Raw genomic sequence first — 16343 nt, forward strand, 5'->3', positions numbered from 1 at the left:
ATAAGTTAACATTACATTTTTACTACCTCTTGTGTATAGCGCTCCAACAGATTCTTAGTACTATAACAACGAAGGAGAATGAAAAATTAACAATAACTTTGAGGGAGCTGCTCTTGTGAGCTTTACTGTTTATTAGAAATCCCTAATATAACGTCTTGCCTTGTACGTCCATCTAATGGTTTTAGGAACCGTAACAACAAAATGACAGTAGCATTGTATTTTCCTGCAGGTGACCTTTCGGACACGGATTTACCACTGTAACATTAACAGCCAGGGGGTGATCTGCCTCGATATCCTGAAAGATAACTGGAGCCCAGCACTGACCATTTCTAAAGTCCTCCTGTCCATCTGCTCACTGCTCACAGACTGCAACCCTGGTAAGATGTTAACTGTTGCTCATTTCAGTATTATGCGTCTATTAACCTCTACATCTCTGTAATGTATTCTCTCCCAGGCTGTGGTGTACTAAGTTGACTAGAGGAGGTTTGGCAGCCTTCAGCCCTGGCTTACAAACCCAGCCAAAATACCCAACTCAAAGCAAGGTCAAATAACACAATACGCTCTAACCATCTTTTTACCATAATTAATTCATGACCCTGGGCTCTAGTAAACTTAATAAAGATATTATAATTTATAAAATATAAAAATTGTTTATTAAGTCCATTTTTTATATATAATAATTTATAAATTATAATTTATTACGTTTACTAGAGCCCAGGGTCATGAATGATTAATGTTTTAATAAATGTAAGACATTTAAGGTAAAATTAGCAGGTGCGTTTCAATGTTACATGTGATCAAGAGTCAGTCAGAGAGCACTTTGTCACTTTGATTTTATTTTCCTGCCTGAAAGGGCAAAGCGTTAATTCAACATACAATTATCCATGTGTAAACAGATTATATAAATGCCCTTGTGGTCAGAATGTACTCTTTCAATTTAAAGATGGTTAGAGCAACGGAAATACATGAAATTGTAATCTATGAGGAATAAACAGCATGCTGAGATCTCCCTCTGTAAGTGTTTTATTGGGCATGTAAACATTTGTTCTTTCTGACCTTATGATGTCATATCAAGCTACATCACAGCCATTTCATTGTAACCTTGCATGATGTAATATATCAGATGCAATAGCAACAAATCATTTAGAGCATTTTTTTAAACCATATAACAAATAATTTATGAATCATGTAAACATGGAAAATGGTTTCCTGTTCGGACACTTCAGAGGAGATATCATTAACGGCTACTCGCGCTGTATGTTACAATAATTTGTTAATATTTGACAGATCAGCCTTGATGCACGTGTGTGTGTGTGTGTGTGTGCGCAGACTCAATAGGTGTTTAGTCAGAAACCCCCAAAAATGTAACTTTAATATTCCTGTTTATTTTTATTCCATAGTTCTAGAAAACTGGATATGTCTTGTGATAATTAAACATCACTGGGAAACCATAACAGATTTTTGCACTCCCCATCATCTGTTGAGATGCCAGAACTCCCACTTTCTCGTAAATATTTGCTATTACTCTATGGAAATTCTATATATATATATATTTTGTTTGTAATAACTGGTAGGAATGGCAAAACCTGGCTGTCTTAGAAGAAAAACTCACTGGACTAAATGTCACTGAATCTCTACTGAGAGCATCCATAAGTCTCTTGGGAAAAACATTCTTGATTCAACTCTGTGAATGCAACAAAATGTGTTGATGGTTTGCCTTAATTTCAATAGAAACATATGCTGCTTGTGTTCCAAACAATATTGCTGTGAACAGAGCTTATTTTATTTTCTGCTACTATTTTGTATGGTTTAATGATGACTACAAGATGTTTTTGGTGTATAACTATTGTTATCACCATTGATGTTGCTTTATATTTTTTAAGCTAATTAACTTTGAAGGTGAAAGCTAATTAATGAAGTTAGTGTGCCTTATTTAGGCAAATCTGTATCAATGAGATCAGTCTTGCAAGCATGGATTTTACTAATTGAATAAAATTTGCTTTGGAACTAGATTGATACAATAATATGTTTGAAGTGCAAGGGTTTGTGAGCTTTTTGTGGAGTATAAATCGCAGCTTAGAAATTTCCTACCCAGGCTTTGGTCTTCTACTTGGCCAAGCAAGTTATGGTAACCTTCTGTCCTGGACACAAATCCAGCAGAAAGGCACAACTCAAAGCAAAATCAAACAAGACAATGTACACAGTATTAACCAGTCCTGCAGAATACTCACCTGGACATAAATCCCTTAAAAGTGCACATAAATGATCCAGTTTTGTATTAATGTTGTTTATAGTGCTTGTTGCTGTAGTCACCATAGTTGCTTTATGTGTAACTACAAATAACAGAAAAGAGCGGGGGAAATTGTGATCACGACCTTAAAAATCAATTGCCCCTTCCGCTAAAGTTAGGGTTGCCACCCATTCTGGTTCCACAGGACAGTCCCAAAATAAAGATGTAAGTACCGAGTCCCAGACTTGCCTTTCCAGCCATATAGAGTCCCCTGCATACCTGGGTATGCCTTGCACAGATATTATGCTTTCTGGATACCGTGCCTTCCCAATATGTCGGTTGTGAACAAAATGAATGCAGATTTAATATATTTTATGTAAGGCACAATTACCCGGATGCAACTTGACCAGTATTAATTATGATCAGAAATCACAATCGGTTTATGTCACTTTGATCTTAATAATCTTAATATCTTGCCTGGAAGGGCAACGTGTTAATACTTTTGTAAATTGCATAAATGGCCGCATGGTCAGAATTTACTGTTTTGATTTATTTATAGCCATAGAAAGGGAAATACAGGAAATTGTGATCTATGGAGAATAAATAGCCTGCCAAGATTCCCCACCCCCATTAGTGTTAGCAAAGATACACCGCAGGTTAATACCATAAGTCGACATGGTGTAATGGAGCTGATGCCACAGTTTGTGCGTTGTCAGCGGTGTTACACTAAATGATGTGAAGGTTACAGTTGCTTTTTTTAAGGGTTAGTGGTGACCATCCCTGATGGAAACAAAGAAAAGTAGCAAATCCTGAAAATCTGAACATCACAGATGTTGTGAATGCAGCACGTTAAATCCTATTATCACTATTCAAATAAAAGTATTGTCCATTAATCTTATAACGTTTCATTTATATTCTATTTCTGTCCTTGTTATTGGGAACACAAGAGTGTTCACAGCTCCTAAAAAAAAAAAAAAAAAGTCATTTCAGGATTTTAACTCACCCAAGAGGCTGGGATCTGGATGGTTCTGCCAAATGGATTTCATGCTGTGTTTATTTGCCTCTGTAACACAAAACAAAACACATGAGGCTTAAACATTAGATCCAGGCACAGATAAAATGCAAGCGATGACCCCTTACAGATGCTGGAGCAGCAGAACATTGTACAGGGCCAGTCTCATTAGCATATGAATACTGTTCTGCTGCTTCTTATCTAATTGCTTCTTTGATTCACGTTTATATAGACTTGCTGCTAAAGCTAAATCTTCTGTTATGTTTTTTTTGGGGGGAGGGGGTTTTGTACTGTAAAATACAGTTGCTTTGGTTGCATTATTGATCATTTTATTTTTATATTGGGTAATATGGTTGTAAAATAATGCTATTATATTTTATTTCAAGACCCAATGGGGAATATTAGAGGTGCTTCTAGGACCAGGAGATTTAAAAAAAACAGCAGAGGACAATCAGATTTCTCTTACTGTCCATGTTCTCTGATTTCTCTCCCTTAATAACCCTTTCATCCTTTTGTTTCTCCCAATGTAACATTTTAACCATCTTTGCACCTCTAATCCTTTTTTGCCATCTTTTTCATCCAGTTTTACATTTTCTTTGCCCCCTCCAATTATTTTCTGCCATCACATTGGCTTCTTTTCTTTTCAATGTCCATATAGCTGTCTATTAATCCTTTACCATTCTGTTTCCCTACATGTTATGTTGTCTCCTCCATAACCATAAGCTCCCTTTCTCTATCTTGGAACCATTCCCTTTGTTTTCCCAGCTTCTGTTCTCATCGCCCCTTCTCTGTTTCCCTCTCTCCTTAATTGTTTTCTCATTCTCTCCTCCACTTAACCCTTCCACCCTTCTCTTCCACGCCCTTGCCTTGTCATCCTATTTTCTGCCCAGTCAACTCAACCACTCCTCCACTTAAATTCCATCCCCTCCATTGACCTTTAACTCATTCCTCCTACCCACGATTTCCCTTCATCTCTGGCATTTAATAATCTTTTGCCCTGCCTCCCAAGACCCACTTCTACAGTGTTACATGTGTCTTATACTAGGGTTACTAAGGCAAAGAGCATTTAAATGTCATATCACGACCTCACTTTCTTAGGAGGTCTTATTGTGTTATTCAATGATGAAAGAAAAGGCACGCATCACAGCCTCTCAGCCAACCTCCAGTACTGTATGTTGACATACTGTTTATTTAGACTGTTTTATTGTAACTTTACCATAAGATCCTAAAAAGTTACACTGATTGCATAAAATACTCTGTAAATGTGCATAGATGTAATAAACATTTAAAACCTTAGGAACAGTAACAACATTTCTCTACATTTTAAATAAATAATAATGATTTGCTGGTAGCTTATGCTCTTTGCTCATGGTAGACACTCTCCATGATATTTAGGATTATAGATACAAGCTTCCCATCGCCACCTTACATGATGAATGTCCACTTGAAAGCTAATCTCAAGTGTTGAGAATGAAAGTGTTAAAATAATTCATAGTTTGCCCCGGCAGCTTCTAGCTTACACCAGTTCAATCCCCTTTCTTTTTTCTGAGCACAACCGATGGAAACTGAGAGACTCCCAAGTTTCTGTTGGCATTTTATTGGGACTTGATGGGGTTGATTGAGTTAGAAAAATAACTTAGTTATTGCCCTTTCTGACTAATTCATGAATGTTCAAAATGAAATGCTTCATGACTGGGCTTTTCTTGTATAACTGGGCCCTTAGTGAATAGGTTATCAAAGTATAAACCAGATAATGGCATATGGTGTACTTAAACTCCTGTCTGTTTCCATTAGAGGTAGTCCTAGCAGCGAATACCTTATTCATTTTAGTGTGCCTCTACCAGCATTAATGCAAACAACTGTTGGTTTCATTGTGTCCTGGTTATTCTATAGATCAGTTTATTACTGCATTGTTAGCTGTCAGTTTTTTATCTTGAATGATTGATTGTTAATTATTCATCCCCATAATGCATCTTGTTAGCATGTAAACAGCTGCTTTACTAATCAGCACAGTGCAAGAGTGATATACCAACCTCTAGCGGTGGCTGGCTTGTTTCATTTGTTATAGTGAATTCTAGCCTTTCAAGAATGTTTTCAACAAGCAAATCACAAATTATAGTAATTTTTAAATATCTTATTTTATTGACACAGTTTAATTCATAAACATTGGCCCCTGAAACCTTCTTATATTCAAAGGAAAATTACATTTGAAGGACTTTTTTTTTTCTTTAAAGCATTAGATTTCCCGTAGTTAGCGTTATTTACCCCTAAATGGCATCATTCTTTTGAATATGATAAATATTATTTAACTTATATTTAACGCTGCTCCTAAACATCTACAAAAAATCTTTCTTATTCTAATCCCCATCGCTAAACCCCGTTTGCTTCATTTATTAAATACGTGTTAGTATACAGAAAATTGTAGAAATCATCTTAAACCATATATGCTGTTAAGTGTCATAAGCAACCCTAAGTGCTAATTATCAAGCAATATAATAACTCTTTTATAGTTTAATGCATTTTGGAAAATATATTTAATATTACGCTGAAAAGCTTTTAATATGCAGTTCCGGTCCTGTTTTTGAGTCCTGACAAATTAGGAAAAGACAAGATGATGCCTTGAATAGTTCATATGTATGCAAATTGTGCCTAAGGGTGGAATATACATTAACGAACAGATGTGATTAAATATTAATTGGGTTTATACTTTGAAGCCTCTGTGCTTTTGGGATATAAACAATATTATGTCCAAATAGCTATTTGTTATTATTTCACAGATCCCTCTAAAGTTCTAAAGATGGAAAATACAAAATCCCACGATGTTGGGTTTGGAGAACTTACAAGTACTGTTTCCTGCCTTGTTGTAGAAATAGAGAATACAGAATAGGCACGGTTTCATTTACAAACTATTGGTCTTCACGCATTATGATGTGTAAAAGAACATGTTTTTTGTCTCCTAGGATTTTTGGTAGAATTATTTTATACTTACATTAGAATTTTTGACAAAAGATACATTGTTTCGTCCAGTGACTAGATAAGGTTACTTAAAACTGAAAGCAGACATGTTGTGAGGTTGGCAACAGTTTCCTTCGGGTTCGTTTTCCCACTTCCTACTGAGCAGGTGGCTCGTGTACGTTTTATACTGTCAGTGCATGAATCCAGCCCATCAGCTAAGCATTAATTACTTTGACGATGACAATAGGATAATAAGATTCCTGTAACTACTCCATTAGTATATATTGTGTAAATGTTACTTCTATCCTTCTAGCATTAGTGCTCTACCCTTGCTATGGCACGGAGATAATGCCTCTTTATAGCAGGCAGGAAGATGTGTTGCTGAAATAGGGGGTGGGGTTCTACCAGAGTTACTCAGTTGAAGGCTAATTACCAGCCTGTTACCACGGCTACCCTCCATTGGATCAGCCCATTATCCAGCCTACAGCCAGCTCCTTCAGGTTAATTAAGCAGCAAAGGTTCACTTCCGCCTTGCCCCTGTGTTTTTTCCGGCTCCAAGTGCATTATCCTGTGTTCCTGATGAGGCTTTCCCTGACGTCCCTCCTGGCTCCTGACTCCTGGCTATATCCTGACATCTGATCTCTGTATTCATGACTCCGGCCTGTCTAAGTACCTGTCTTGGTTCCTGACCCCAGCTTGTCTTTTCATGATCTTCTGGATCATGACTTGGCTTTATTTGCTTGGTTATTACAATTAAGGTGTTTTACACTGTACATGCCATATCCATCTGGCTGCTGATCCCCAACAGTATGTTAGAGTGAAGTGACTAGTAAGGAGGTACACAATATTGACAAAAGTATTGCTACACCTGACCATTACACTGACAGGGATTTTGATGACATTGCATTCTAAATACATATCTATAACAGCTTCCACTCTTCTGGGAACGTTTTTGGAGTGTTTCTGTGGGAATTTTTGCCCATTCATCCTGTAGAGCATTTGTCCGGTCAGGCACTGATGTTGGACAAGAAGGCCGTCCCAGTTCATACCAAAGGTGTTCGATGGGGTTGAAGTCAGGGCTCCGTGGGGGCCAATCAAGTTCTTCCACACCAAACTCATCCAACCATGTCTTTATGGACCTTGCTTTGTGGACTGGGGCTCAGTAGTGATGGAACAGAAAAAGGCCTTCCCCAAACTGCTCCCACAAACTTGGAAGCATAGCATTGTCCAAAAGTCTTTGTATGCTGAAACATTAAGATTTCCCTCCACTGGAAGTAAGGGGCCTAGCCCAACCCCTGAAAAACAGCCACATACCATTATCCTTTCTCCACCAAACTTTACAGTTGGCACAGTGCCATCAGATAGGTAATGCTCTCCTGGCATCTGCCAAACCCAGACTGCTAAATAGAGAAGTGTGATTTGTCATAGAACATGTTTCCTAAACACTTCCACTTTAAAATAATACCACTTACAGTTGACCATGGAATATCTAGCAGGGATGATATTTCACAAACTGACTTATTGCGAAAGTGGCATCCTAACATAGTATCATGCTTGAATTCATTGAGCTCTAAGGAACAACAACATTTTTTTACACAAATGTTTGTAAATGCAGACTGCATGGCTAGGTGCTTGATTACACACACCTGTGGCAGCGAGTCTGATTGCAATACACAAATCCAATAATTAAGAGGTGTGTCCCAATATTTTTGTCCAAATAGTGTATGTACATACGATGTTTATATGTATGTACAGCAATTTGAAAATGTTTGTCCTGATTTAACTTGAGGCTCAATTAGGTGTAGAATTTGTGTGTTACACAAACCTTTAGAAAGCAAAATGTGGTACTCAATTTAACATGGTTATCTTTTCCTGCTTTGTTTGTTTGATCCTTCCTAGGATTGACTTTGTAAGTGTTTAGTTTACTTCAATTGGTAGAGCAGATTTAAATATTTAATAAGTACTGGTCTAAAATAAATTGACAAAGAATAATGACATGATTGATCTGCAGATTGATATAGCTGACCTAACCTAGCAGTGATTAATCACTTTACAGCCAAAGGGATGACCTGCAGGATAACATTATACAAGGCTAATGTGTGGTTCTGTCTTTTCGTATTGAATCTTATTATAAATTGCTTTCTTCGGTATTTGCATTTTATTAATGATTTAAGAGTCTTAATTGCAGAGAGCAAAACACACATACTTCTTCATACTACATCAGTAATATCCAATTGTTTTTCATAATAACTATCAAATTATTATTATTGTTTTATATAGCGCCGTCATATTCTGCAGCCGTGTACAATGGGTAAACATGTAGTAAATATATCAATTCGACTTAAGAATACAAGAGTTAATGAAAGCCCTGCTCAAACCATTTTAGAATCTAGAAGGAGTTGGGGTTTATTACACAAGAGGTAAAAGTGACACCACTGCAGGAAAGGATCAGCCACAGTTGTAGAAGTCCAAAGGCAGGTGAGGGACTAGGAAAGGTCAGCTAAAGGAAGATGGGAGAAAGGGTGTTAACTAGGGCTGCAACTAACGATTATTTTAATAATCGATTAGTTGGCCGATTATTTTTTCGATTAATCGGATAAAAAAAATGAATGTAAATTTTTCATTTATTTAAAATAATTTACTAAACAAATGATGTTAAATACAAACAGCAGAATAAAAAAACTTTGATAATACATTTCTTGTCTTTATTTCCCAACCAGCCCCCCAATATATGCACATTTGAGCCCAGGCTTGCTACGCTGCCTCCCAGACATGCCATGCTGCCCCCCCCCACATATGCCACGCTGCCTACCACAGCACTCCACGCTGCCTCCCACATCTGCCACTCCACGCTGCCTCCCACATCTGCCACGCCACGCTGCCTCCCACATCTGCCACGCCACGCTGCCTCCCACATCTGCCACTCCACTCTACCCCCCACATGCCACTGTGCCTGATACGCCTTATACCCCCTGAAACACCACTCCATCCTCCCCAGACATGCCACCCTGCCCTCCCCACATATGCCACGCCACGCTGCCTCCCACATCTGCCACTCCACGCTGCCTCCCACATCTGCCACTCCACGCTGCCTCCCACATCTGCCACTGTGCCTGATACGCCTTATATCCCCTGATACCCCACTCCATCCTCCCCAGACATGCCACCCTGCCTCCCAGACATGCCACTCTACCCCCAGATATGCCTTATTCACCCTGATACACCACTCCGTCCTCCCCAGACATGCCACACTGCCCTCCCCACATATGCCTTATATACTGTATATGCCTTATACCCCCAGATATGTCACTTCACTGCCCCCAGGATTTAGATTCCCCTAAATTAACCCTAAACTCCCCATTAACCATAACTGCCCCTAAATTAACCCTTAACCCCCCCTTAACCACAGCATCCCCTAAATTAACCCTAAAGACCCCATCAACCACAGCATCCCCTAAATTAACCCTAAACACACCATTAACCACAACTGCCTCAAATTAACCCCAAACACCCCATTAACCACAGCTGCTCCTAAATTAACCCTAAACACCCTATTAACATAACTGCCCTAAATTAACCCTAAACACCCAATTAACCATAACTGCCCCTAAATTAACCCTAAACACCCCACTAACCATAACTGCCCCTAAATTAACCCCCACCTCCCCTAACTTTCAGTAGCCCAAATATATATATATATTACATACATATATACACATATACATATATATATATATATATATATATATATACACAATATATATATATATATATATATATATATATATATATATATATATATATATACACATATACTTACAGTTAGATGAGTGTCACAGCCATGTGGTTCTGGCCTGGAGAAGGAAGGGGCGGGGCCAGTTGTCACAGTGATTACAGGGAGGGGGAGTAAGTAGGAGCTGCTGCTGTGAGACGGTGAGTCAGACTAAACGGATTATATAATGAGGGGGATTTTTCAGAGCGTTTGCTCTGAAAAAACCCTCATTTTATAATCGATAATAATCGATTCAACTAATCGATAATGAAATTCGTTGCCAACGAATTTCATTATCGATTATTATCGATTTTATCGATTAGTTGTTGCAGCCCTAGTGTTAACATGTAAGTTTGTAGGCGTCCCTAAAGAAGAGCGATTATTTGAAAGATCAAGTGGATAGGTTGAGGGAGGGCCCTCAAACATGCATGAGAAGTAGAAAGCAGATCAGAGGCCGGACGGGGATCATTGCATAAGCAGAGAGAACGGGTGGGAGTTTGGAGATGAGTGAGGGGCTGTAAGTATGGGAAGGGATATGAAGAGTTTTGAAAATAAAAGTCAGGATTTTAAAATGAATCCTGAAGTGCACAAGTAACTAGTGAAGAGACTGACAGAGGGGAGAGGTTTTAGTAAAACAATGGATGAGGAAGATAAGTTTGACAACAGCATTCAAGGTGGATTGTAGAGCAGCTAGAAGGGTATAGAAGTACAGCTAAAACATGTTACAATAGTCAAGGCATGAGAAAATGGGGGCCTAATCAAGAACATTTTGTCTTTGGAAGGGACATATGCAGGCAATGTTTAAGGTGGAGATTGAAGATTTTTGAAACAAAGTTGATTTGCGGACCTAAATGAGAGGCCAGAGTCAAGGGTGACAGCAAGGCAATGAACGTGAGGTTGCGGAGACATGATTGCACCATTGACAACGAGGGCATGTGGGCATTGGAGGGAAGATAAAATAAGAAATTCAGTTTTAGAAATTGTGCAGACATCAAAGTAGAGATAAAGAGAAAACAGTTACATCACCTAAGAGGCAGAGTGAGAGATCGGGAAGGGTAGGTAGATTTTAGTGGCATCAGCATACAGGTGGTATTGAAATGCAACAGTTGAGATTACTTTGCCAAGTGAGTGACTAGTGTAAAGTGAGAACAGAAGAGGTCCTAGAACTGAGCCTTGGGGTACATGGGAGAGGGAGATGCCGAAGAAACAATCAGAAAGGTAGAATGAGAGCCAGTAGAGAGCAGCATCACAGAAACCAAGATAGTGAAGAGTTTTAAGTAGAAGAGGATGGTCCACAGTGTCAAAAGCAGCATAAAGATCCGGTAGGATTAGCATATATTAGTGGTCCTTGAATTTAGCAATGAGCAGGTCATTAGTAACATTAGTTTGGGTGGTTTCAGTAAAATGCAGAGAGAAGAATCTAGATTGATATGGGTCAAGAAAAGAGTTGAGGCAAGAAACTTAGTTATTTAATTGTATACATTTTTTTTTCAAGAAGCTTGGAGGCAAGAGCAAGTAGAGAAATGCGACTTTATTTTTTAAGATTGGCGTTATGGTAGCATCCTTGAAGGAGGATGGGACAGATCCAGTAGAAAGAGAGAAGTAGAAGATATGAGCTAATGTAGCTACAACTGTAGATGAGAGAGACTGGGTAAAATGAGAAGGGTTGGGATCAGTGGGGCACGTGGTTGGATAACAGGAATGACAAAGAGCACGAACCTCATCTTCTACGAGAAGAGAGACTCAGCCTAATGTAGAAGAGGAAGAGTGTTTGAGAGGGTGCGGTGTCAAAAGTGTTAGTTTGTTACACACAGAACGGGCATTCCTGTGAGCAAAGAAAAAAGGAGGGCAGGAGGAGTGACAGGGTATATAGATAAGATTATTCATGTTTCTGGAACCATGAGTGGTAGAGGGAAGGGACGGGAGAAGTAAGTAAGGGAAGCCCAGGATGTCTCCAGCTGCTACAAGTAGTAGTAAAGAGAAAGAAGGTAGGTATAAGACTTGTGTGAGTGGAGAGGTGGGGGAGAGAAAGTAGATTAAAATGAAAATTGCCTGGAATTAAAGAAGGGGAGGAGAAAGTAATGAGGGAGCAGTGAAAATATAATGTGGTGGTTGGAGGGAGATAAAAGTTCTATTGATAATTTCTGTTCCTGAGAAAAGGAACAGCAGGATTGTGGACATGGTATTTGGAAAGTGATGGTGAAGGAAGTGAACTAAACTCCAGTCTGCCACCATATGCACAGCTGCCGATGTCCAATGTGAATCTATAGGTGCGTCATTAGGGAATGGTTGGGAGAGACCTATACAAGAGATCCACGCTGGCCATCTGGCACACCAGGCCTGGTGGGCCTGTGCCTAGTATTATTATTATGAAAGACCATTAACCACGATGAGGTTAAAATCAAATAAAATATTTAAAGGAAAGTACTGCCAGAACAATAATATTTTGGAATATGTAATCACATATTGCTTCCCCTAACAAAAACATTATCCATGGCTTCTATTGTTAAAACAGATAGATAAAAATATGTTCTTGCACACGCTGACCTATATATAAATGTAGTTCAGGTGACCAGTTTTTTCATGGGTAATTCCCTAATTTACTGTCCCCTTAAACCTGAAGGTGATATATATTTCAAAATTGTTGCTTCATCTTTTTTTAATGCCATGCAAACTAGTTAGCATAATAATTTTGATAATACATATAATCCAAATCAACCATTATTTATTTCCTTTTAACATATTACTGAAACAAAATGAGATTTAAAAAATATACAACTTAAATTACAGATACATTTACTTCAAGAAAGCCCCTAGATTGAATTTAAGAAATGTGATCAGGTTATGTTAAAGGAGTGGTGCAAGGTAAAACAGAAAAACTACAATCAAATGAACTGAAGTAGCCTACCTTGTCGTTTTCAGAGAATGATGACTTTCGTCTTGTTTCTACAAGATCAGTCTCAGCATCCAGCGTAAAAGAATGACATTCAGCACCTTAGCAGCTTGAATGCACTTTAAAGTTTCTTATTCGACTTGGTGTTTGCACATAATGTACCGTCAGCTGTACTGCAGTCATTAACAGGAGGATAGAAAAAGTCTAGTATATGTGAATAGAATAGGATATGTTCTGTACCGGCCCTCGCCGTTAGACATGTTTCCCCTTAGAGAATAACCCATACTTAGCAGAAAATTTGCAGTGTTTTTCTTCACAATACTTCTAAAGGGTCTATAAAATACATGTTTATTTAATGCAAGAGTGACAAGCCCCTGCTCCACAAATGTGCATTGGGACTATTGCTGATTTTCACCAGGGACACTCAAAGCTAGTGACTAGTTGTTTATATGCTCATATATGAAGTGAAGAACAATTACTGTCTTACCATGAATACTTGATCTGACTTTGGAACGCTTGATGATCACTAATATCACAGAACATTTTTTACATCATACAACAAGCATGCAACACTATTATTATTGTTTTATATCATATTCCATTGAGAAATTGTGCATGTGTGCATGAGGGCTACAACTCAGAGGAGAGGACAGATGGAGATCACTGGATGAGCACATAGACCGGTTAGGTTATTTCTAGAGGTGAGTGATGAGATGTAAATAGGGGAAGCGTCGTGAAGGGCTTTGAAAGAAATGAGAGGTCAGAATCAAGGGTGACACCAATGCGCCAAGCATGAGGGGATGGGGAGATAATTGCACCATCAACATTAAGGGAAACTGATGATGGAATATTAGCATTGAAGGGAGGGAAATGAGGAGTACAGTTTTGGAGAGATTGAGTTTTAGGAGACAGAGGCAAGGTAGTTAGTTACATGATCTAAGACAGAGGGAGTGAGATCAGGAGAGGATAGGTAGATACAGGTGGTATTGAAAGCCAAAAGATGAGATTAGTTTGCCAGGTGAGGTAGTGGAAAAGGAGAACAAAAGGGGTCTTAGAACTGAGCCTTAGGGTACCCCAAGGGTATGATCAGAAAGTTAGAATGTGTACCAGGAGAGAGCAGTGAAACGGAGACCAAGATCATGAAGAGTTTGAAGGAGAAGAGGGTGCTCCACAGTGTTGAAAGCAACAGAAAGGTGCAGTAGTGTATACACTACTAGAGTGTAGGAGTAGTGGTTCTTATACATAACAGTGAGTAGGACAATAGTAACTTTTAGTATGAAAGCTAACAACTGCGCAGGCTGAAGCTGTCTTAATTCTATATTTTTTCAGCAATGTGATGTCACTGCCATCACGTCACACAAAACGTAGGTTGTGAGCTTTATTTGAATGAACACACGTATTTATGCTAATTGTTAATATGTCCATTGATGAGAAGGTATTGTACTTGCATAGATATGTAGGTAATATGCTCTTGATAGTTGGTGTATATTGGGTTTTTTTTTTATCGGTCTGCTTTAGCTACAGAAGTTCTTCACTTCATATATTGCATTACAAGTGGGTTGGTGTCCAATAGGGCTGAATAGTTACTGATGCTATTGCTTCAGCAGCAGATCAAGATACTGTGTGTGGCTGTTGGCTGGATATCCATACGGTATTTTTCATGTGGGCAGTGAAGTTAAGCCGTTAAGACTTTTTTAGTTTTGACATTCTCCCTGTGCAGCTGTGGCTTTCCACACCTCCTGTGCAGCCAGCACAGAAGCCCCTCTTCCCCTGGATCAGCACTCCCTTGTTGGTCCTCATAAGGCCATGATACCCCATCTACATGAAGAGTTAATACAGGGTTTAAACATTAACATACTTTTCTTCATATGAATTTGGTGTAGCATTCTAAAAAATTTCAATGGTGCATATTTTTATGTTCCAGTCCCTTTAATCAGTCATGTATGTCTACTATGCTTTTAGCTTTTACACAGAGGTCAAGCAACTCATATAATAAAATGTATATAACAAATATATTGTAGTGAATTTGCTGTCTAGATCCAGGCTGCTGTACTGTTTACTGCATTATACATAGATAAATATCATTGAAATGTGTGTTTCTTACCATGCTGACAAAGATAAAGCGATCAGCTCAATCATATCTTATTACGTTTGGCATCTATGTTGACTATATCCAAATCTTTTAATGTTTCTTTGTTATTTGTTATATTTATAAAGTAATGAACTGCTGATTTGGAAGTTACTGTTCATTTGAGTTCTGTTTTCCAGGAATGCCATTAAGACCTGCCAAAGGAATTTAGATTGACAGTAGGGCTAAATTGATTTAGAGTCAAGCAAGGAAATTAGATATAGCTTTATGAGCCCGAGGAGATGGGGTCTTTATTCAAAGTTCATACCATTTTATTGTGTCAACATAGGAAAAGATGTAAATTCACATAAGCTTTCTGGACCTCAGCGGTCTCTTATTTGTTGGCCCAATAAAAGGTTATTAGGGTCAAGACTCTACCTTAAAGCATTGGCAGTTTTAATCACCTTCATTTATCTTTTTTTTTTTCCAGCTGATCCTCTTGTCGGAAGCATTGCCACCCAGTACATGACCAACAGAGGAGAGCATGACAGAATGGCCAGACAGTGGACCAAGAGATATGCCACATAGGAATCCAACACAGGGAGCCCGTGCAAGCACATTCACTAAGTGCATCAATAGCTCCTTTCTTGAATTTTTTAATATTATTTCCAAACACTTTGTGACAAAATATTGTATGTCTTTTTTTTTTTATTAAAACTTTCTTAACTTGAATTTCCCCGCAACATTATTGGGAATTTTAGTTTCTGTGCAAGAAATGTTGAATATGTGATAGTATAGAGCTTTGTTTGAAAGCCATGTATCAATATTTGTGTTTTTACTTTTTTTTATAGTTTGATTTTGATTTTTTGGGGGGGGGGCAGTACAATTTTATTTTAAATTGCCTCCTGTCTGCGTAGACATAGTGCTAAATAATTTTTTTTTGTACTTAAAAGTCTTTCATGGTGGGTGCATGCTCCGGGGGACAAACTTTTATATATATATAACATTTGAAATCAAGAATCACTGTGCATAACTAGACTGTGTTTACCCCCCACAGAGGACTTTCTGAATGAACAAAAAGTGTATTTTGATCTATTTAAAATTGCTTGTAAATTACTTTGGCAGGATGCAGAGCAGTTGATGTACACTTGTGTTATAAAGCACTCAATAAACAGAAACACTGCAGCTAATAACAATTTTTGTTGTTTTGGTTTTTTTTGTATAGCACATAGACACCTAGAAAAATGCTAAACAAAGACTTGGAATACTTTATTTTACTTTGAAAAATACACTTTCCATTTAATTAAAAAAAAAAGTCACAATTGATTTGAAACTAAATAAATTTTAACTAAAATTGGAAATTGTTATTAATGGGAAATCCTCCGAAATCTAAACAGGGTTTATTATAGACAT

The 16343-nt window shown here is 38.2% G+C and overlaps 1 protein-coding gene across 1 annotated transcript in view; it reads left to right on the forward strand.

The window, feature by feature from the left end:
- The window catches only part of LOC128496491 (ubiquitin-conjugating enzyme E2 E2), a 107788-nt gene extending 91662 nt beyond the window's left edge, over positions 1-16126 (forward strand). The window contains exons 5-6 of the mRNA XM_053466143.1: positions 230-377; positions 15421-16126. Of these exons, the coding sequence (XP_053322118.1) occupies positions 230-377; positions 15421-15518 (246 nt within the window). The 3' untranslated portion in view covers positions 15519-16126. The remainder of the gene's footprint in view (positions 1-229; positions 378-15420) is intronic.
- Positions 16127-16343: the final 217 nt, after the last annotated feature.

The sequence above is a fragment of the Spea bombifrons genome, chromosome 5 (assembly GCF_027358695.1).
Source record: "Spea bombifrons isolate aSpeBom1 chromosome 5, aSpeBom1.2.pri, whole genome shotgun sequence".
NCBI classification, from domain to species: Eukaryota; Metazoa; Chordata; class Amphibia; order Anura; family Pelobatidae; genus Spea; species Spea bombifrons.